Source organism: Paroedura picta, chromosome 4 (assembly GCF_049243985.1).
Source record: "Paroedura picta isolate Pp20150507F chromosome 4, Ppicta_v3.0, whole genome shotgun sequence".
NCBI classification, from domain to species: Eukaryota; Metazoa; Chordata; class Lepidosauria; order Squamata; family Gekkonidae; genus Paroedura; species Paroedura picta.
Genome location: NC_135372.1, coordinates 102,236,378 through 102,259,573, shown reverse-complemented (window position 1 = coordinate 102,259,573; position 23,196 = coordinate 102,236,378). Strand labels below are relative to the sequence as shown.

The 23,196-nt window shown below is 42.0% G+C and overlaps 1 protein-coding gene across 2 annotated transcripts in view; it reads right to left on the bottom strand.

Annotated features, from left to right (window-relative positions):
* Window positions 1–348: 348 nt before the first annotated feature.
* The window catches only part of IKBKE (inhibitor of nuclear factor kappa B kinase subunit epsilon), a 41,391-nt gene continuing 18,543 nt past the window's right edge, over window positions 349–23,196 (bottom strand). The window contains exons 12-21 of one of the 2 annotated variants that reach the window (XM_077334780.1): window positions 22,887–22,988; window positions 20,185–20,260; window positions 18,067–18,179; window positions 14,098–14,174; window positions 11,907–11,946; window positions 10,574–10,675; window positions 7,675–7,777; window positions 6,398–6,498; window positions 4,652–4,723; window positions 349–3,359 (exon numbers count right to left, since the gene is read on the bottom strand). In XM_077334780.1, coding sequence (XP_077190895.1) covers window positions 3,326–3,359; window positions 4,652–4,723; window positions 6,398–6,498; window positions 7,675–7,777; window positions 10,574–10,675; window positions 11,907–11,946; window positions 14,098–14,174; window positions 18,067–18,179; window positions 20,185–20,260; window positions 22,887–22,988 — 820 coding nt within the window. In that variant the 3' untranslated portion in view covers window positions 349–3,325. The remainder of the gene's footprint in view (window positions 3,360–4,651; window positions 4,724–6,397; window positions 6,499–7,674; window positions 7,778–10,573; window positions 10,676–11,906; window positions 11,947–14,097; window positions 14,175–18,066; window positions 18,180–20,184; window positions 20,261–22,886; window positions 22,989–23,196) is intronic. The other variant, XM_077334781.1, reaches the window with a different exon arrangement.

Genomic DNA, 23,196 nt, shown 5'->3' with positions numbered 1-23,196 from the left:
CATTCATTCTGGCGCTACTCGTACTAGCCGTCTGCTCATCCCCAGTAGCATATTGGACACCTTCCGACCTGAGGGGCTCATCTTCCAGCGTCATATCGTTATGCCTATTGGAACTGTCCATAGAGTTTTCATGGCAAAGATACTGGAGTGGTTTGCCATTTCCTTCTCCAGTGGATCACCTTTTGTCAGAGCTCTCAGCTATGACCTGTCCGTCTTGGGTGGCCCTGCACGGTATAGCTCATAGCTTCACTGAACTACGCAAGCCCCCTTGCCACAACAAGGCAGCGATCCTTGAAGGGGGATTTCACTGTTACACTGAACCAAACTTTAGTGCTATACACAATGAGGTGCAGGTAGTCAGGTCTTTTATTTCAAATGTATTTCCAAGCTGTTAAAAGCCATTCAAAGTGACATATTAAAAAAACAAACAAGCATCCTGGCCTGATCTCCTGATGGCAGCTGACACACAGGCTGATAAAGGAGAGGCAGTGCCCAGGCCTGTGGGTGCCAGATCAGAACCAAACATGGATCAGGAAGCGCATAAGCAGCCATGGCAGTTAACACAACCCTGCCAAATAAGTATCGCCCCCCTAAGGAGAACAAAATAAAGTACTGTGTTGTCTGCGCAATATGATTGTGCTACCACGCAGGCCATGTCACATATTGCAGCTGGCTGATTAGTAAATTTGATAGGCAGACACATTTGAACAGTTATAGCATCTTGGGTAAATACACGAAAAACATGTTCTGTGTGGTGTGGCCTATCACTGATTGTCATATGGTCAATTATAGTGCCTTCACATCACACACACAATGCAATTACTTAATGCACATTGTTTTCCTTCATTACACATACAATTAAAAATCAAGGAGAATTCTGATACATTAAAAGGAGGAGTTGGTTCTTATATGCCGCTTTTCTCTACCCGAAGGAGGCTCAAAGTGGCTTACAGTCGCCTTCCCTTTCCTCTCCCCACAACAGACACCCTGTCGGGTGGGTGAGGCTGAGAGAGCCCTGATATCACTGCCCGGTCAGAACAGTTTTATGAGTGCTGTGGCGAGCCCAAGGTCACCCAGCTGGCTGCATGTGGGGGAGCGCAGAATGAAACCCAGCATGCCAGATTAGAAGTCCGCACTCCTAACCACTACACCAAGCTGGCTCTCCAAAGACTCTGCCTTTCATATATAAGGCACGATCACCATTTCTCAAGGGAGTATTCTTTTCTCCACATACAAAAAACAAAACAGAACAGGAAAACAAAGTCCACTTTAAAGTATGCCTATATTTCCCAGTGTCTAATTTTGAAAATGAAACAGTAGCATGGGGTCAACAGAGATGCAAGCAAGAGAGAACATTTAATGAGAGGCCTGAAGTGTATCATCCAAGGTATTTGTTGACTTAACAGGTAAACCTTAGAGTTTAAAAACAATACTCTAAAGCTTCTTCTAGTGTCTAAGTTTAAACTGGGATAGTTCAGGCATGATCACAAATGATTGGTAACAAGAACATCAAGGTATGAGTGTCTGAATGAGTCAGACTCATAACAGATTGAACCCCACTGGAAAAAAAAACTAACAATGCTTTCCAATTGAGTCATCCACACATTCAGTGGTCACTCATCAAGCGTGCAGTAATCAAATACCAAGAATTATCATGTACCTGCTTGTATAAAGATGGCCATACCTACAGCCACGTGGAAGTTTAAAATACCGTATTTGCCGGCGTATAAGACGACTGGGCGTATAAGACGATCCCCCAACATTCCCACTCAAAATACAGTACTATGGTCCACTATGGGCAGCTCTGTCTATCCCAACTGAAGTGCACCCGGCATATAGGACGACCCCCCCACTTGGAGGCATGTTTTTCAGGGGGGGAAAGTAGTCTTATACGCCAGCAAATACTGTAGATAGAAAACCCTAACCAATGTTTTATAAATTAATCCCAAATTCTCCACCACAGTGGATGTCAATGATTGATACTAATTTTTGCTGTTCAGCACAGCCTCCAAAGAGCCCCTCTCATTTGAGAAAACCGTGTTTAACAATTTTATCCCATAAAATCACAACTGACATTTTTTTGTTCAAGAGGGAGTCACTGGATCAGTGATGGTGCGGTAGCCTACTTACTGAGGTGCATGCCTCACCTCCCTGCTCCTATAGTGCAGCTCCTCCATGGTCTCTGGGTATTCACATGCCGCTATCTGTAGTTGGGGCCCAGTCATACGAGCAGAGGCTCTAAATGTATGGTGTTGCAGTGACATTTTGGGGGCACTCCTAATAATGGTATGTTAGCAAAAATAATGTTTGGTATGAAGGGTAAGTGTTGAGGGAAGAAATGGATATTGCAAATGCCCCTGTTCAGTACCTGCTTCTGAGGGATCCTTCCCAATGGTGGACAGGCCATCCACTCTCAAGCATGGAGAGCAACCAACCTCGTTCTATTTTGTACTGACTTTCCCTACTAAGAACGGAGGCATTGTTTTTCAGAGAGCTGAAGGAGATGCAACAGAGTCATCATCATTTCTCATAAAGTCTGTGCGTTACTCTAGGTTATTTCAGTTTCGATGGTATTTCAACCACCTCCAGAGACTTTTGATAAAGGATGATACGAGAAGAAGATAAATAAGGATATATGCCAGAGCCAATGATAATGCTGTGATGATATTACTTTTAACACTCTTAAAATCTATTATCCTCAGCTTCTGAGGACAAATAATTCTTCTGAATTTACCCAACAGAGGTCTCAGCAACGAGCAAAACTTGACTGAAAGACTAAATTGCTGGAGGCCTGTTAAGACATAGCATACAGCTCCTTTAGCGTACTTAATACATGAGAATATTTGGCCTATTTCTGCTGAAGAATCTTTCCTGCATGTTTCCATGTGGATTATCAATTCATTTTCTGCGTGTATTCCTCCAGGGAAATCACCCCCCAAAGCATTCCCACTGTGAGACAAATGAAGAGGTCAAGTGGGCTCCTAGAAACTTGATATTATGTCCTTACAAAAGACATATGTATTTGTCCTTCTGAATAATGAACACCACAGAGAACTCAGCTTGCTACAGCTGTAGGACAAGCAGACATTTGCAATGGCTCTTTGTCCAGCATACACTTGCTGGTATGGTCCAAATTTGTCAAATTTTAAACTCAGGAAATATGATCACAGTATGCGGGTTAATTAGCCCCATGGTACAACAAAATCATATCCAAGTGCTAGAGTAGAGAGGTAGAATATGTTGATATCTTTGAGATGAAAAGCTCAGGATTTTCAAGTGCTGGATGAATATGGCCGTGTTGCAAGACTGTTTCAAGATCTGAAAATCACAAGTCTGGTGCAGATGCAAAGCCATTTAACCTAAAGGAACAAAGCCAGAGAAAAAGGTTTGAAATAAAGATTTTTGTTTAGTTTTCTGTGTTCCCCCCCTTAACAGGGAAATGAGATAGGAGTAACTGTCCCCAGTGATTTGCCCTTTCACACAACAGTCCAGTTAGTATAAAGCAAACAAAGATAAGATAACCACAGAAGTGGAGAGACTCCTACAAGATAAAGGAGGCCTTGGCTTTACTAATCTGAATTATTCCCATGTTGCTTCTTTACAGGAAGAATAAGCTTCTTATTGTGACAATCAGACATGTACAGCTAAACAAGGATCTCTTGGAAAGGTACAAAATTAATTTCTACTTTTCTAACTAGAAAAAATACTGAGCCTGTTGCAAGGAATTGATTGCCCTGCAAGAAAGGAAGATAGACATGCAGATGAAACAAAGGAGGCTTCTGACAAGAGCAAAGGGTGTCTATGTATTCCAGCATTCTCAACACAGCTAAATGCCTAGACAGTTTGCATCCTCTCCATCTAATATTTCCACCACACACAAACAAAAATTACAACAGCAGGCCTAGACTGAATGCACAATCATCCCAAGTTGTCACTTGAGGCACCAATGAAGCAACTTGTCCCAAGTCCCCTCCCCCTTACCTTTATTATTTTTTTGTGCTGGAAATGTCTAGGAATGGATCTGTGTACTTTTTTGATTCATAATTTTGGTGCTCCTCTAAATAATGATATTGATTTGAGACCTGCACCCAAGCAGCAATTCCTGTTGTGACATGTCACAGGAAGTAGCATCATCCTAGACTGGGACGTGGCTGTGAGAAACCCAACATACCTTCCAACCCACACCACTGACCCCATCTCTCCAATAACCCAGAGTGGTTTCTTGATAATCTCCTCCTGGAAGCAAGTTTGAATGCAGAGAATTCCCCAAGCTTGGACATCTTCCAGAAGCATGCCAAAAAAATGTTAATTTGGTCTGGCATTCATTTGTGCTGGGCAATAGTCATTTTACCTTCACATTGTTACTTTGACCTTTAATTTCCTTTAGAAAATGCAGCACAATGATTGTAAATGTTATTCATCTTAGAGAACTCACAGGCTAAATTTTTATAAATCTACAGAAATAGGTTTGGAGAGAAATCTATTTTTCTCATCCCTACGAAGAAATTCTTTTACCTTTTTTCTCATATCACTTGTTTTACTGTGGGTGTGTGGGTGTGGGGGAAGCAAACGTGTTTCCTAAATGCACATCAGGCCATTGTTTTCAGGTACATTTTATTCCATCACTTAGATCTCTTTCAGAGCCTCTTACCTTTGGATGATGTTGTTGTTGAGCTGCAGATTGTTAGCTACTATTTTCATCTGTTCCTGTAGCTCTTGCATTCTGTTCAAAATACAGAAAAACTTATTTTATCTATGACACCTTAGCAGCTTCCTCCAACCAAGGAAAGGGTTCCCAGCGGTTAACATATGAGCAGGCTCATTTCCAGTCATTGGTCTACAGCGATCTGAGCCTCCCTAGCTTGAATCTTGATTTCTTCCACTTCCTATCACCACCCTTGCACTCTTCTCTTGAGTGCACCCTATCATAAAAGATGAAAATGCTTAGGACTGGGCTGGCAGCCAGCATTCCATACCCGTGCAATAGCAACATTTATATGCAATTTAAAATAAACCCTGCATATTAAGCTGCTAGCTACATAGCCAGTGTGCATGAATACAAGTAGTAGGAAGGGATGTTATTAGGATTGACGGCAGGGCTGGCTTGAAGAGTTGTGGTCCCCTGAGCAAGGCTGCCCCAAGCATCTAAGTTGCCCTTCCCGCTGGGAAGCGGGAAGGTGGTACCAATCCTCCTCCTAGCAGGGCTAGACTGCCCAGTCCTCCTTGCCCCTAGCAGCAGGGCTAGCTACCACCCACCCTCTTCACCTTCCCTTACATCACAAGGAAGTAGGAAGGAGGGAGTTTGGGGATTGTTTTAATGTATTAGGGGTTTTATGGGGTTTTTACATGTTGTCACCTGTCGCGATCCTTAGGGGAGCGGCGGGCTAGAAATCCAATTAATAACAACAACAACAACAAAACAACAACAGGAAGATTTCCACCCATCCTCCTCACTCCTTGCAGTGGGGTAAGCCCTGGGACCTTATTCACCCCCACCCCCACAGTGGGAGGCAGGACAGCACTGCCAGTCCTTCTCTCCCTCAGTGATGACTGATCAGCCACTTCATCCACCTTGGCTAGAACAGACTGCCTTCCCCTCCCATTAGAGAGAGGGAGAAAGCAGGCTCTCCAGGCCCAACATCTGCTGGGGCTGCATCCCCCCCAAATGCCATAGCCAGGTGTGGTGGCCATTCCATGTTTGACACTCTAGTAATCACTTAAGGCTGCCTAATGGACAGGTTCCCTCAACTGTGTGTAACAAATATATTCATATGATCCTTAAAACTATGACAAAATTTATTTATTTTAATCTGGTAAATTAATATATTTCATTTGTTACCCAACATATTCCATTTACATTCCTAAACTATACAATTCTTGAAAATCTTCTAGTGTATGCCATGATTACAGATTTAAATAGTACTGGCCAAATAAATTCTTTTACAATTGAGAGCTCTGACAAGTTGTAATTTTGCAACTGGAAGGTTATGGTGTGATGTGATATACCCTAACCACAGCTGAAATTGATAAAAAGGACTCCAAATTAACACAAATATTAAACTTTATTGCTTCTTGTGTAAGGCAACAGAAGCCCATCGGAATGGAAGACAGAGCTTAGAACATTCGGGTACAGAAAAATGGTTGAGAAAAATTATTTGGGGGAATTATTCCTGTAAGGGGTAGAAATCTGGGAGAAAAGGCACTTACCTAAAGACAGGAAAAAAAGGATTTTTCTTGGTAAGTCATGAGCATACTCTTTGCAAGAATAATATAGTTGTCTTTTCCCAAGGAATCCGACTGTTGATTGCAACAGCACATTCATTTCTACCATGGATTACAGGAACCCTGAGACCATCTTGTTTCTATATCCCTTGGCAATTACATTGGGCATACATACCCAAACATCATAGCCTGGTGTTTCTGTTTTGAGTAACCTTGTGAAGAAGGAGCAGTTGTCACTTTACCCTGTAGTACTCTCTGTGGCAGCTCACCCAAAACCTTCAAGAACATGAAAATGCACATGTGAATTACAAGCACCTCTAGCTCTTCAGTAATTATTACTTGATGTTATTGAAAATGAGAACAATGAGAACAATGTTTAAATGGAAGCCTTGGTTACTTCTATAGGCTACGTGCAATTAAAAATGAAAATAACGGAATTGATTATGTGTACTGTTGTTTTTATAAACCAGGACAGGATGCATCTTACATAGGTAATGTGTCAGATCTATTATTATTGTCCATTAGGAATTAGGGAGCCAGGTTATTCATCCAGTGGCTACAATCACCACTGGACTGCCTTAGTATCCTTTGCTTTCATTATGTGACACACATGAAGCTGCCTTATATGGAATTAGACCATTGGTCCATCAGGCTCAGTAATATCTCAGAACGGCACTGACTCTCCAGGGTCTCCAGTAGGTCTTTCTCATCACCTCCTACCTACCTGATCCTTTCAACTGGAGATGCCAAGGACTACACATGGGACCTTCTGCATGCCAAACAGATGCTATAACAACTGAGATGCAGTGCCTACATATGACATTACTCACATTACTGGAGGAGACCCTTGCAGGATTATAGCAACACCAATGGCTTCCTAGTCTAGACCCATCATCCTATTATGTACTCCTGCTAGCCAGAAAATTGATATTCTCCAAATATTCATAGGGAAAACCCTATAAATTGTAAAAAGTGGTAATAGCTAGGGCTCATGCCCTTAGATAAAGATTAATTTTGACAAGACACACAGCAGAATTCAAATGCCTCTTTTCATTTTGATAAGCAGCTTGCAAACCATTTCTAGTTCCAAGGTTTTTAAGGGTATGCATAAGTAGTCTGAACCCAAGATTTTGAAGCAGGAAGCATGATCTTCATCCTCAAGTTGTGCTCCACTGTTTATTATGCACAATTTTATTTATTTTTCTTTATTTCTGCCTGCCTTTCAAAACTCACCAGAGACTGGACCCCATCCAGAGGCTTAATTAGGCTCAGCGTTTAGAAATAATGCAGTTCTATGACACAGTTGCACATGGAACCATATTGTGGATTCACATATTTGAAGGTTAAGTGAGGGTCAGATAATGGGAGTTCTACCCCATATACTTGTATTTTTAAAATCAGACTTGTTATAACTGAGTTGCTTTAATGCAGAGTCCTAAGCAGAAAGAAAACCTGTACATTATTGAGGTCATCTTGGCATCCTGACATCTCCACAGTGCAGGCAGTTAAAGATCTGTTTAGTTTCTTCAAATGCTTCCTCATCTCAAACACCTTCCTGCAGGTAAAACAAAATTTTAGTCAAACAGCTGTTTGCAACAGAGGGCTGTTCCCCCACCCTTCTTTTAACCACTTCATGTTTAAGTTGCTCTGAAATGAAAATTCTTAAACAAAAAGGATTATTCTTCAGGTATACAAAGTTCACCAGGGACTGAATGGCCAAGCTCTACAACACTGGTGTTACTCCTCAAAAATTATATATTTTCACCCTGCAGAGTATATTTTGATAAAGAAATTTGGTTGGATCCAAAAGTGTCCATCTGCTACAGGGACACAAGATGGGATCTGCAATTTGTACTGAGATTAGCAACCTTCGCTGCAGCCCATATTCTTCCTGGTCTTGTTGGGTGGCACAATGGGGTTCAGAGGACAAGAAGGAGGAATGGTCCGTTCTGTCCATGGTTCTTCGGGTCCAATCCTCTTAATATTTTATTACACATACATCCTGACTTTCATTCATTATGAAACGCAAAATATTTTACATCAGGTTCCCAGATGGTCTCTATCCAGGTACTGACAAACACAGGACAGCTAAGATCTGGTGAGGTTGCTGCATCATGTGTTTTGAATGTGCTCTGGGGCATGCATTTGCATCTCACTGCAACTTTGAGACATTATTCATATCAAGAAAAAGACAGTTTCTATACCTTCTAGAATTTACAGAGTAAAAACCTAAGCAAGCAATTAAAATGCTAGGGGACACAAATCTCACTATAGTAGTAAATTTAGACAAGACCAACTCAAAAGGAGTAAAGCACAGGCCAGATATCAAGGAATAACTAAACAAGAATCATAGTATACCATGTACATAAATAATTATTAATCATCCAAAGCCTTTAGGGTATTTTGGGTATGAGAACTGTTACTGAAAACGAACACACAAACAATGTGCCTAGCCAAATATTTATCTATGACATAAGTAAAGGCAGCATTTATAGAATGACCAGTTCCATAAATTGTTGGCTTTGAAAGCAAGGCACAGAATGTCGTCAAAGTTGAGCATTAAATCCCAGTGGTTTCAATGCCTGACTTCTCATTGCAATGTTCTAATCATCTACCTAAAATATGCACCTGGATTCCACTTTTCATATACTCTGTTAGAATCCTGTGGCGCCATCTAGTAGTCCTCTGCAACATGACTGTTCTTCATGATATAGTGAAGGGATTTTAAAGGTGGCCTTAGCTTGGTTTAGTGTCATTCAGCAGCACTGCTAAAAGAACAGTATTAAGAAGTTAGACCCCTCTGTGTCCATTGAAGTCAGTGGGCTTAGAAGGGTGTAATTCTGTTTAGGATTGTGGTCTAAATCTAAAATGTATCTGATGGAGCTTTGACTCATGAAAGCTCACCCACCTCCCAATTGTGTAGGTTTCGAAGGCACTACTGGACTCAAATCCAACCAGTCTAAGTCTTGCATCTGCGTTTATGTTACAGCTTTTTCATCTGGTACTACCACATTTTGACTGACCCATTCAAACTTGACAGCTTCTGTCTAGACAACTAAATTCTCAAAGGGACTAGTATATAAAAGAACCCTCAGCCCCACCTAAACACATTGGAAAAGGTGCAGTGCTTTAAAAGCATGCTGCAATTTTTAAAACCCAGTTGTGGCTGCTACTGCTTCCCTAAGTGACTGCACTTTTCTCCGGTGTAATAAGTCGATGCCTTGGCTCTCCATCACCAACAGACAATTTGCTCTTTGCATTATTCCCCAAACACCATTTAACATAAAATCATTCTTTCTAAGTGCTGCTCTTTGTCTTAATAATGGCCTCCTTCCAATACGAGAAACTTGCTTGATGCTGCAAACAAAGACTGCCATCAATATTCCCGCTCTGAGGCTTGGGAAGATTTGCAACATGTAGGATGGTGAAATGGGTACCAAACACCAACTCATTGATATGCCTGCATTAATGTTAGTGGTCCTGCTGTGGATCAAATCGTGCAGATGGGGGGAACCCCTCATGCCTAGTTAATGTGAAGATTTCAGAAATGCTATAGACACTGGCAGGAAAAATTTATGCTCCTGCATTTGATGAGTAATCATAAAGCCTAACAGAGGCTTGGAAACAGGCATGGCTTTTTGTATGCAACACCTTACTTCACCAGATGCATAACACACACAGGAGAGTGGCAGAGAGGGAAACCATTGCAAAGTATTTCGAAGGGGCCCTAACAATTCGCCCTTGGAGGTATTCCTATGTAGACTTTACTTTCTTTGCCTCCTTCATGCTTTATCCGTAAAATGGCTCTTTTGAGTTTTGAAGTGCTATTTATCTCCACAAAACACATGAGGGTGTTACAGAAGTCACAAATGCTGTTGCATTTTCTGTGACACTCTCACTCCTCATAGCACAGTCACCACAGACTTTCCCCTTCTCAATAGCACTAAATTCGTATCCAGACAAACTGATAAAATAAAATTATGAAGAAGGAAGTAAGAGGAGCATCTTAGGCAGGATCAAAAGGGCTCTAGCCCTTTCCAAACATCTGAGGAGCTAATCCGCTTTTCCCTCATCTTGCCGAGGGAAAAGCCAAGGGGGATAAGTTCACCTACAGATGAAGCCTTGTTTGTGTCTTCTGGGATCCATGTCAGTCATGCACGTACATCAAAGTATGTAACCCTTACACATGTTTAGGATCATTGAGTATTGAGTATAATAATAGTAATAATAGGTATAAGGACACTATCATAAATCCCTAGACAGAAGCCAGGTGACATGTCAGATGGTCCGGGGGAAAATGGCAATGCTTTAGAGAAAGCCAGGAAAGGTGTGCAAGGGGCACACTAATTACCTCATTCTGGTTCCATGGGCCAAAAGAGCAGCCTGGTATTGCTGTGCACAGTCATCTTGAAAAACAGAAAGAACCTTTTTGGCTAAATGTCCCAAGTTCACCCTACAAATGAATTTGCCAAAAGAAAATGTACGTTATTTTAACTGTGTTGATTTATTTTTAAACTTGAATTTTAAACTTTAAAGTCAGCCTTTATAGAATGATATAATGGTCAGATTTTATTGAACCAGTAACATCTTTGCATTTTTCAATGCATTTTCCACATGTAAGTAATGAGTTGCATCCAACTGATGTTCTGCAGCTGGATGTGGATCTTTCCCTTTCTTCCCCCAGCAGCCTCCAAGGGCACTGCTGGAAATCAGGGAGACTCAGACTAAAATGGTCACAATAGGATCGAGGTGAGGAAGGGAATCAGGCATGAACGCTCCCTCCTCTTCCTCTCATCACAGGAAGTTCATGGCATACGACCCAATGCTTATTGGTCTTAATGAGACTTAAGTCTGTCATGTTAAATTCAAATAGGATCTTTGCCATATGCCTTAACGCAGAAAGTCTGGGGAAACTTACTGAAAGATAGCAAAGGCACATGCAAAAGCTTAAATCAGTTACTTGGCATTGGGAGAAACTTACTTTGAACTGAGGCTACTCCCCAAATATATTTTAGCATCAGAGCCTGCATGTGAGTGTAGGAAAAAGAGCTGATTTTCCAATTTGCCATCTTCTACATGAGGGCCAATTCATACATTAACTGGTGTACATGATAGCTACTTAACAGTCACCACCATGCAGATGGTTTCCAGATCACAGCAACAACATATACTGTTAGCAGCAGCCCCCAATCAATATTTGGCACTAGTGTGAACAGCACACAAGCAATTTGTACTACCCAAGCGCCAGCTCATACCTGCATGCATGTACCTTGCTTTCTGTACAGATGAAGCCTGACAGCTGACTGTGAAGTGACTGCTGAAAAACCATCATTTTTGGCATGACATTCAAGGATATGAAAGTTCTTCCCTTATTATGTCTGAACAGGTCTTCAGAGACTTAAATAACAAGTACATGTTGGCTTGTCAACAGGCATTTACATCCAGTTGAGGCCATGCTGGTGTTCTTGAAGGGATGGGGACAGCACAAATTCTCTTGGAAAGGCAGAGGCCCGGATGCCCTTCCTCTCATCACTCCAGTCATAGGGCAACTATGGTTGCAGAATGACCTCTATCACTCAGCCTTGGCATTAATACTGCAGGAATGTGTAATGGCACATTGAGGACTCTGATGGAAAACATTGCTGGAAAGGCTCAAAGCCAGCTGGCTGGTTGTTCATACTTACTTATCTAGCTTGTGGATCTGCTGTTCATTGTACAACAGTCCTAGAAAGAAAAGCAATTGGAAATAGATTTATCAGAAGCCATGATTCATAGATGACTACTAGGGATGTGTATTTCTTTTTAACCAGTATTTTTCAGTCTGGGTCTATTGTACCTGAATTTTTTTAGGTATTGCTGAAAAATCCTGGATCACAATATCAGTATGATATATGGACCTGGGATTTTTGGACAATCCCAATTTGGGGGAGGGTCCAATAGATTCATGAAGAAAAATACTGGTGTAAATATAAAACCCAGCCCGATCTTGGGGGTGGCTTGGCTTCTCCTGCAGTGCAGTTCAAACTGTGCTGCAGGACAAGCTGGCCCCAGGATCTGCATGCCACATGGATGTCTCTCCCTCTCCCAAGCAGGCCTGGCTGGAAGGCTTCTCCTGCAGTGCAGAGGCAGTCAGACTGCGGCCCTCCAGATGTCCATGGACTACAATGTCCATGGACTACACCAAATGCTGTTAGGGACTCATGGGAATTGTAGTCCATGGACATCTGGAGGGCTGCAGTTTGACTACCCCTGGCTGCAGGAGAAGCTGATTTCAAGATCTACTGCGCCATGGCTAGCAGATTGCTGTCTGCAACACAGCACCTTGGGGGGCTGGCTTCTACTGCAACTCAGCTGAGCCAATGGGAACACTGGCACAGCTGATCTTTGGGATGTTTTTAAACTTTAAAGGAACTACAGTAGAAGCTTGATAAAGAGATAAAAGATGGAAGCAATCTGCTCCTGCCTCTCCACTGTTTTTTTGATCTGCCGGTCATTCCCAAAAATATCCATGATTTTCTCAGGATTTCCTTTGAGGTTTTATCAAGAAAACCTGGATAATTTAAGATGCTGAAATATACCTGAAAGATATTTTTGTGCCTATTTTCAGCTTGGGTAGATCCAAATGCACACCCCTAATAATTACTAACAGAGAGGAACTGAATGAGAAGCAAGAAAATAATAGGATCTGGGAACACAGTTTGCTTTTTTATTTTAAAAATATCCTTCCTACTATCCATCCCCCCCCCCACCCACCCACCCACACATTCAACCATTCCATATTGGCTCTTAATTCCCTTTGGGGAATGGACAAGAGCTGCCAGTTGTCTTCTAGTTCTATCCTACTGTGTGGTGCAGTTCCCCTTTCCCACAAGTTATGCTTCTCAAAACTGGAAGAATGCCCAGGCTATGATTTCCTGCCATTCCTCCTTCAACTTTTGCCCTCCTGAGAGGTAAACTGTATGAAAGTGAGAATATGGGAAAGCACTATACTGAGTTCCTTGGGAAAATGTCATGATATGAAGAAGTAAAAATACAGAATAATGTTTTTTCATCTCATTCCTCCTGAACTTGTTCAAAACCTTTGAAAACCAGCTTGGCTATGATTGAAATATAACAAAATAAAGCAGGATTTATACACTGCTGAACAAGAGCAGTGATACAAAACTACTGGCTGAGAACTCAAGTAGTTAGGTTTGTTAGCGCAGAACCTGAAACACAAGTGTGTAATGAATACTAATGATCTCCTTATACAGGTAATATCTTCGTACGAGTTCCCAGGTATTTTACTAAGATTGGACCTCTAAAATTATCTATATTTATATACTGCCACTGGGTGGTGAGCCCAAGGTCACTCAGCTGGTTGCATGTGGGGGAGCGCAGATACAAACCTGACTCACCAGATTAGAAGTCTGCACTCCTAACCACTACGCCAAGCTGGCCTGAAGATCTCCCAGAATCACAACTGATATCTAGACAACAGGCTGGTTTCCCTGAACAAAATGGTTACTTTGCAAAGGGTCCACTGAGGTCTTTCCTCAATCCCATCTACCCCAAACTCCACCCCCAAATCTCCAAGAATTTCTCAACCTGGAACTGGCAACCCTCGCCCCAGGCATTATCAATGTCATATTAATTGTAGCGCTTTTACTAATTTTATCTTGACTAAACAGGTGCTGCTAAACTGATTACTAGAGCCTTAAGTCTAGTAATGTCCCATAACATTTTGCTTGTTTTAATATGCTGCTGCTAAGAAAAGTAGCTTGCAGCAAAGTAGTATTTCAAGAGACCTGGTCAGACCCTTCTGAGATGGGCCATTCTAGTAGCAGTTAACCAACTTATTTACAACCCGGGTAGCAGAGAACACCAATCACTCACGTGGACACTTCCGGGCCTTCCTGAACTGGCTGTAAATGAGCTGCATCTTGTCAAGGCATGCCTCCATCTTCTGGATGCTGAAGAACCAGGGCATGGACCCAATTGTGGGAAAGTAAGAATTGAAATAATCAGCAAAGTCACTTCATACGCCAGAGCCCCCAGTGAAAACAAAAGCAGGGTATACTGCAGGGGAACAGGCAAGACACAAGACAGTTCCCTGATCTAGGAGCAGCCAGTATGCAGTGATATATATGGCCAACACAGTAAAGGGGTAAAGGTTCTCTCCCCCTTTACCACCATTCTGAAATCCAGTGATCAAGCACAGACGTTGTCTATTTCCTCTAAAGAGTGGCAGTCCCATCTCCACAGGGAAAAGTACTGTAGATGGTGAGCAGGATTGATTGGCCATAATATTATTTTGAATTTCTTCCTGCACAGTAAATTCTTGAACCACATCTGAACCAACAGCTGAATCTCAAAAATAGGGTTACCAAATTGGTAACTACTCATTCAGAGCAAATGGGCACATCAGGGAGAATATCCTGGGCATAACCTTCTTCCCAATCTTCTTCTTTTAAATCCTGGGCATGACCTTCTTCCCAATCTTCTTCTTTTAAATTTTCTTTTAACAGAAGATGATCCAAACTTGACATTCTGTAGACCTCCAATATGAAGTGGTACAGATCAAGAAGGTTACATTGATTCTGGAATAAGTCTCATTCAACGCATTCAGTTATTAGTACCCTTTCTACAAAACCACACTGTTAACTCTTTATCTCTCACCTCCTCTTTCCTCAGCACCACAGCATTTCCCCCCCCCCCAACAGGATTAGGAGGAGTAGATTGCAGACGAGAGGTGGCATCGCATAGGCATGCTGGGAGGTAAGTACAGGCAGAAAGCATAGGAAGTGAGAAAAGGCAGAAATGTTTGAAGGAGCAAGAGAACTTCAGGCAGCTCTGGGGGGAGAAGCTAGAAAAGCAAACATTGAATGCTATAAGAACAGACAGGGAGAAGCAGAGGTCTAAGGTCAGAAAGGCTTTGAAGATAAGTGGTGTTTTGATGGATCCTAGAAAGGACAGGAAATCAGACGTGTACCTCCACCTTGCAAGGTAGCTGAAGTTGAGCCAGTGTTTAGGCTGCTTTGCTGTCCCTCACACATTTGTGAAAGGATAAAAGGTAACGGAAGAAGAATCTATCACCTTAAACATCTTGGAGGAAAAACAGAATAAAAATGACAGACAGATGGGAAAAGTGCAATAGTAAAAATAAATATTTCTTGGCAGAAGGTCAAAAACAGAGCTGATGGGATCTAAGTACAATAAGGAAAAACCAGAGAAGCTGGAGTTGCAGTAGTAAAGGTAAGAGATGACCAGAACATGAACTAGAGTTTTGCCAAAGAGATAGAGAGAAGGGGCCATATTTTTGAAATGTTATGATGGGAGAAGTGACATTGTGGACTGAAGTGCTTGTGGACTGAATACTGAGACCAAAGGAGCCAGAAGATTAAAAGGAAAAGCCAAGGTTTATGTGACTGCTCTTCAGGCTGGACAGTTCTGAGGCATGCCTGGCAGGAAATTCTAGCACTCCTGGTTCAGTGTTTTGTCTCAAAGTTGGAAGCATAAGAAACAGTGTTTCAGAACAAAAGTTCTTATGAACTGGGGTTTGTGCACTAAAGTGCTCTCTCCCATCCAATGAACCCCCCCCCCCCCCAAAAAAAAAAAAAAAAAAACTACTTGCGTTGCTGGGCAGGCCAGCAGAAGAATAATATATGCTGTACAAGGTGGCCAATGACTGTGACAAAGTGGAGTCTACTTGCACATACACCAATCACGAATGCTCCTGTAACACTTGTTGCTATGGAGATCTCACGGCTATTTCTAAAGCAGCAGTGTAGGAAAAGGCTTCAGAAAAAAGCCACCCAGTAACAAGCATCTCTACCTTAACCTGACAGAAGACTTAAGCTCATCAGCAAAGGGCTGGATGGAACTAGTTTTCACCCAGGAATACCTACGTTTTATATCCTTTATCCAACCCTGCTTCTTGGTTCCATGTGAGGTGTTTGTAAATCACTTGGAATACCGGAAAGTGTTATTAATACAAACATCCTGTTGTAGTTCTTAATCACAGCTCCCAAACACAGCATTACAGTAATCACCACACTTTAGCCCCATCCATTCCCAAGGACTTCAGGGAAACTAACATGGTTTTCCATTCCACACTTTATCCTCACAAAAAGCCTATAAGTGAGGTTAGTCTGAGAGGTTGTAATGACTCCAGCCACCTTCATCACAACATGAGGACTGAACCAATTGCCCAGATCCTAGTCTAACACTATATACTTTCAAATGAGTAGCCGAGTATATGAGTATACTTTCAAATGAAATTTCAAATTTTGCACTCTTAAGCTCCTTAAGAGTGCAAAAAAAAAAACACAGCATCAACACCTATGATCTATTTCACCTGAGCACATTGTCCTGATACGGAAGTCATTTTTAAGCCAAGAATGTACAAGGAAGCCATGTGGCCAGTGTTGCTTAAACTACTTCATGCCCAAAGATCAAGTACACATATGCAACTGCCAAGGTAAGTGCATAGTTAGCCTGAAAACAAAAGATTCTCAATGATATGGAAGGTTCAATTGTTAAATTAACACAACATTGTATGTGGACCTAAGCCTGTTCTTTTGTGTATTACAGTAAGGGTTGTTTCATTGTTGACATGACCTTCAATTCACATAACCTGCCTGCAGCTGACTGCATGTCCATGAAGATTTGCTGCTTGATAGAAGTCCAAAATCTAGGAATGTGGAAACACTTGGTCTGCTAGAATTTGTTTATCCCTCAGGCCTCATAACAGAGAGGTGTATATACATGCACGCATATATTTCTCTGTGCAGTAGATTTAATTCAAGAATGTTACATACAGAAAAGGGTGAAACTTCCGTTAACCCAGATGCATGGCTCCAATTTGATTTAGGTCCATGCCCACTTTCAACATTCAAAAAACCCAGTCACAGATTTTCCACAGTATCTTGCCTGGGCTCCTGAAAACTGATTTAACTGACTTTTATGATATTGTGGGGTATGAAAGTTTCCTTAAAATGACTAATATTTATTCACTCTTATAATGTAAATTACACAGATTTCTATCTGAGGACTTTTGTCAAAGAGAAAAATTAAGAGGTTGAAACTGGGTCAGCCTGAGAACCCTGGACTGAAAGAATAAGCTTCTCACACTCACAATCTCTCTCATTAATTCCGGGATTTAAAAATTGATTTTCTTTCACAACAATATGGCTGCTATTAATTTTCTGCCAGGTATCCACGCACATAGTGTGAAATACTACACTTCCCTGAAATTCAACTCACAATATTTTGTTACTTGAAAAATATGATTCCATACTGACTTGGCTTCTGGCTTTCATAGGGCATTTGGGGGCTGCTGTGGGATAAGGAACAGCAATAAAATCATACTGTATGAATTGAAGTCCTCGTACCTACAGAAATGCTAGTCAGGATACAAACCAATTAATTGCAGCTGTAAGAACCATATGGAAGATTGTTACAAAAGAATCATCAACTTTTTCTGCATAAACCTTTATATCACTTGTTGATAAGTAAAACAATTTCCCTCCCCTTCTCACTTCAGACCCTGGCATTGGGTTGGATATCAAACTGTGAGGCTTGGTGGATATAATTCTGCAGAGTAGTGTCACAGGGAAGGCAGCAGATAGAACAAAAATAATTTTCCAATTCAACTGATTCATCCATCTGCTATTTAATGACAGAGGACAGAATAATGGTGAAAGAAGTTCTTTTCCCTCCACCCCCCATAATTGCACTCTTATATTTACAGCTGATGAGTTTGACTATAGAAAACTCACCTGGTTTTCAGGATCTGTATATATTCATTTATAAAACATATATATTTTACTAAACTTTAAAATCTAGCAATTCTGTTTTACGTACCTCCTGTCATCTTTCATCTGACTCCTTCTCTTTTCCACATCAGATAAAAGACACCATACTATTGCTTGGTGTTCAGAAACACCGTGGGAAAATCTGGAAAGATGGTCAGCAATCTAAGCCATGAAAAACAAAGTCTAGATTGGGGTCCAGCTATAGGCCATAATTTATTTTTCAGGTCTTTTCATTAACTATGTTTCGGAAAAACATCAAAAAGTTTTAAATGCTTAAAAACCTGATTCTGCAGTAAACACAGTATTTGAGATAGTTACAGCTGGGGGGGGGGATCACCTAGTTAACATTCATTTTACCTGGTCATTGTTTGCTGATAGTAAAAAAGGCCGCTAATTCCCAAAGGCAGATGTAATGGCAAATTCTTAAAACCCATCATAGGCCTAGTTCTGTCATCACAGACAATGAATGCTCTGGACATAGGAACTCACAGCAAAAAATCAGTCCCTTGCAGCACTACTTGTTTTGAGTGCATACGACTGGGAAAAATGCTATATGGCCTGAGGGTTATTATGCAGTAGTTCCTATGCAGCAGCAGTTTGGAAGAGTCCTGTGTTAGCCCAGAAGTTCCAGGTTCCCAGCACAGCACAGCCATGCACTCATTAGGGGCATCCAGACAAGCCTTCAAATGCTCTAAGCAAGGGCATATCAAGCATTCTGAACACTTGATACCATACAGACACAAAGCATTTTGATGCTTGTGACTTATTACTTCAAACCATGATTGCAGCCCATGGATACAACCCGTTGTTTAAAGTTTTCTGCTGGCACTGGAAGGGGGTTTCACCAGTTTCCCTCTCTCCCAGCATAATTCCTAGAGATGCCCTGAACCTCACTGATAGTGTTAGAGAGGGTATGGAGAGACTGCAGTAGGAGATCTAGCATCACGAGCACTGCTGCCCTGCCCTATTTGTGGCTAGTGCTGAAATCATCTGTCAGGGTGACGAGGCCTGTCTCTACCCCATGGCCAGGTCAGGAGCCAGACTGGAATGGGTCAAAGGCCGAAGGGTCATCTAGATATGCTATGAGTTGGGTCATGGTGGCCCTTTCAACCACCTTCCCCAGAAATGGAAGATGCGAGACAGGGCAATAGATGGCCAGGCCCCTACAGCAGAAGCAGGGAAGTTCCATTACATATTGGTGGTTTGGATCAAGCAGAGCCATCTGAAACCCAACTCTCCAAGAGGTCCTGTGGCTTGGTGGGAAGGGACCAGAAGAGGAAGCATACTTCTCTTGCCTAGACAGTGTGCAGCTAACAGTTGCACCATCCACTAGGAATTTAGGCATGATCCTCGATTCCTCCTTATTTGTGGAAGCTCAGGTCACCAGACCAGCTCAGTGGGCATTTTATGATCTTTGCCAGGCTAAGCTACTAGCACCCTACCTGGCTTAAGAACACCGAGCCACAGTGATCTATGTGATGGTCACCTCCAAGTTAGACTTCTGTAACTCATTCTTTGTGGGCCTAGCCCTGTCCTTGCTCTGGAAACAAACTGGTCCATAACGAAGCAGCTCAGGTCCTCCCAAGAACATCTCGGAGGACCCATATTCAGTCTATTCTTAGGCAACTGCACTGGTTCCCAGATTGTTTAAGATTCTGGTATTGACTTTTAAGCCATCCATGGTCTGGGCCTGGCATACCTGAGGGACTGCCTAACTGACTATACCCACTGAAGAGTGCTTTGCCTTGTCAATACAAACTGGCCGGTAATCTCCGGCCCAACAGAAGTATGTCTGGCCACAACCGGGGCCAAGGCTTTTTCAGCCCCGGCTTCCACCTGCTGGAATGAGCTCCTGGAAGAGTTGTGGGTCCTTTTGAAGGGCCTGAAAAATTTAACTCCTCTGCCAGGCTTTTGGTTGGGGCCAGTGAATTATGGAAAATGAAACCATCAAATGGGCCCTCCCTAAAGGAACCCACCCTCTGAATGGGATAAGGGGAGGCAGAAGCCAAAATCCATGGCTAAGGCAGGCTTTGATTAATTTTAACTGGCTTTAATTGAGTTGCAAGCATTTAATGCAGCTATGTTTTATATATCTGAATGCTGTGAACCTCTCTGAGTTGGTGCTGAAAGGAGCAGTATGGAAATCTAACTAAATAAATAAACTTACAGACTGAAGTCTTGGTTTTATTTCAGCCAACCCTTTGACTTCAGGAGCCTCACAGACTCCAACAACAGATTCATACCTGTAATAGCAAACCAGTTTTAATTCAGATGGGCTTAATCCACTCTGGCTTTATCAAAAGAGAAACAGATATTTACTATTTTCATAGACATTTTTTTACAGATACCCATGGATGTTGCTGGGGGGTGGAAAGGGACACTATGCCATTTGTATAGCAATACCACTGGAAGTAGCTAATTTGTGTAATGATGCACACAGCACTCCAGGAAACAATGGATATCTTAGCAAATTTTTAAGTATGTACTTGTGGAAAAGTTCACAATTTCTCCCAACAGCAACAAATATTTTGCAACCAAAGTCGTACTTAGGGGAAAGAAATCTGGATCCCCAAGCTATGTGCAGAAAAGCAAAACTAGGATTTTGGCAACTGAAATGGAAACGTAGGGACAAAGAGAATAAATGGATACCTGAATTTGGCAGCTGAACATATCCAGAACAGTAATAAGAAGAGCCATGTGGATTCAGGCCATTGAATAATTATGGATTGTTCACCATATGGATTATGTTCAACATAACAGATTTTAAAGTTTTAATAAGCAATAAGATTCTCCCCCCCCCCCCCCTATTTATCCAAAGCTCAGAATTGCATGGCGGGTCTCGAATTTAATTACTGTTCCTTCACTATCTTGCTGTACCATATAATAGTGAACATAAGAAATCCCAGGCAGAAACAGTAGCTAGACTACATTCTTAGAAGCCAGAATTCATATCTCCTGTACTACTGCAAATGCCACTTTACAAGAAAAGCTTATTGCCCCATTTTACTAAATGATGCCCCTAGTCTTCCCTTGGCCTTGCTGGCATAGAATGCCCATAAACAGCAGAGTCACTTGATATTTCCACTATCCATTAAAACCTAGGCTATGCTTCCTAGGATGGAAAACCTGCTCCTTGAGAGCTCCAGTATGATGCGCAGTGGGGTATCACACAGAAATAGACAAATGGGAAGCAATTCCAAGGAAAACAGAGATTTTTTTTTCATTCAGAGCTATCCTACATGTGAATTGCAAGCCAAGCTAGGGCCCAGACTAATCTAGTTTAGCTGCAAGGAGCAGATGGGGATGGACTGATACATACTCTCAGGATTGAACTCACAGAGAAAAACAGCTCCTAATCTTAAAATGAGATCTGGCTGAACAACCCCCTTGAGCAGCTTTTCTCAACTTTTTGACTGTTAAGAAACCCCTGAAACATTCCTCATGCTTCAAGAAACCTCAGAAGTGGTACAATCATGCAAAATATAGTTGGGAAACACAGCGGTGTCCATGCCTACCTGGTGCCCCTCCCCTTCCCATCCCCTCCAGGCCCATCACTGGCAATTTGGGGATGGGGGATGGGTGGGTCAACATGACCATATATGGTCATATCACCCAATAAATGTTTAACACATTTTAACAAATATATAACACTTAATTAGCTTCCACCCATTCAGGAATCCCTTCCAGGGCCATCAAGAGACCTTGGTTGAAAAATTCTGTCCTAGAGAATCAGGCTGCTCTGGCAAGAAATATCTTCAGAGTTGCAAAGCATTTTACTAACAGCTGTGTAATCTTGTAAGAGCCAAACTGGAGGAAGAGCGAGCTAGAGCACTGAGCAGTCCAGTAAGAGGAGGGATCCTGCTCTTGTTGGTGTATTCAGTCTTCTCCCTCCTCCTTGCAGCAGCTGCCTTCCAATCCGTGCTGCTCAGCCTTAACCCTACCCTGAAATTATGGCTTCTGATCTGAGAGCCCTTCTTCCAAGGAGAGGATGAGGGCTGTGATTACTAAAGTGTTCGGAGGAAGCTAACTGAAGCTGAGGAAGAAATGAAGAAGAGAATGAAGTTAAAGGAGAACACGGTCAGATCCTAAAAGCACCACTGCACCAGGAGGAAAACCTGCTTCCTGTCCCTTTCAGCAACCCAGAGCCAGTAGACAGGTCTAATCTTTAGGTAATGATGACAACGGCATACTAGGATTTCTACATCTCTGTCTATTCCCTGTGAGGAACAGGATAAAGGCTAGAGAGACCAGAGATACAGAGTCTCCTTGCATCTTGCATTCCAGATTGCAAAGCACCACATTTTTAAAGTTACCCTATGCTGTAAAGCAGGGGTAGTCAACCTGTGGTCCTCCAGATGTCCATGGACTACAATTCCCATGAGCCCCTGCCAGATTGACTACCCCTGCTGTAAAGCATCTCTTTTTGACCATCTTTTGCTTGCCCAAACATTTGACTAACCTGCTCTAGCAAAGACTTGTTACAAGCCAAAAGCCACAACTCTGACCATGGGGAAGCCAGATTCTACAACTATCTTTGAATATTTTTTCTGTCCACATTTCTATTCACTTAAACACATTTGCTTTAAAATGATCAATGAATAATTTCCAAGAATATGAAGCAATGCTATTTTCCATGTCTCTCTTCACGTGGAAATCAAAAAGTATGAAAACAGAATACTGACAACACCCATGGCAAAGGGAATATGCTCATTTGGTCCTGGAGAAAACAAAAAGGGTTCCAACCCAGCAGTTGGTAATCCAAAGGTGTTAATCTCCTGACAGCTCCAAGGATTTCCCCACACTCAGACAATGGACATTTAATATATCTGTAGGATAGCAGCATGCGTTTGCATTGTTGAATGCACTTACAGCAATAGGGTCTTCATCTCCTGTTTCTGTAAGCAGGTCAGTCTCGTTGCCATGGTGTACCTTTTCTCCAGAATCTGCAGGCATTCTGTCCTCAGCATTTCACTGCAAAAAGGCACAAACATGGAAAATACTTAGGCTTCGGATCATTTTTCATAGCCATGTGCTTCTAAAGTAAGAAACTTTGCATTCCCATACCTATTTCTCTTTAAATCTGAGTCTCAAAGTGACTGCTGTTGAATATAGTTATTCATCTGTGGGTTATAAACCAAGAAGTTGGGACCTCACAGGTGAAAAGGAGGGAATTGGCCTC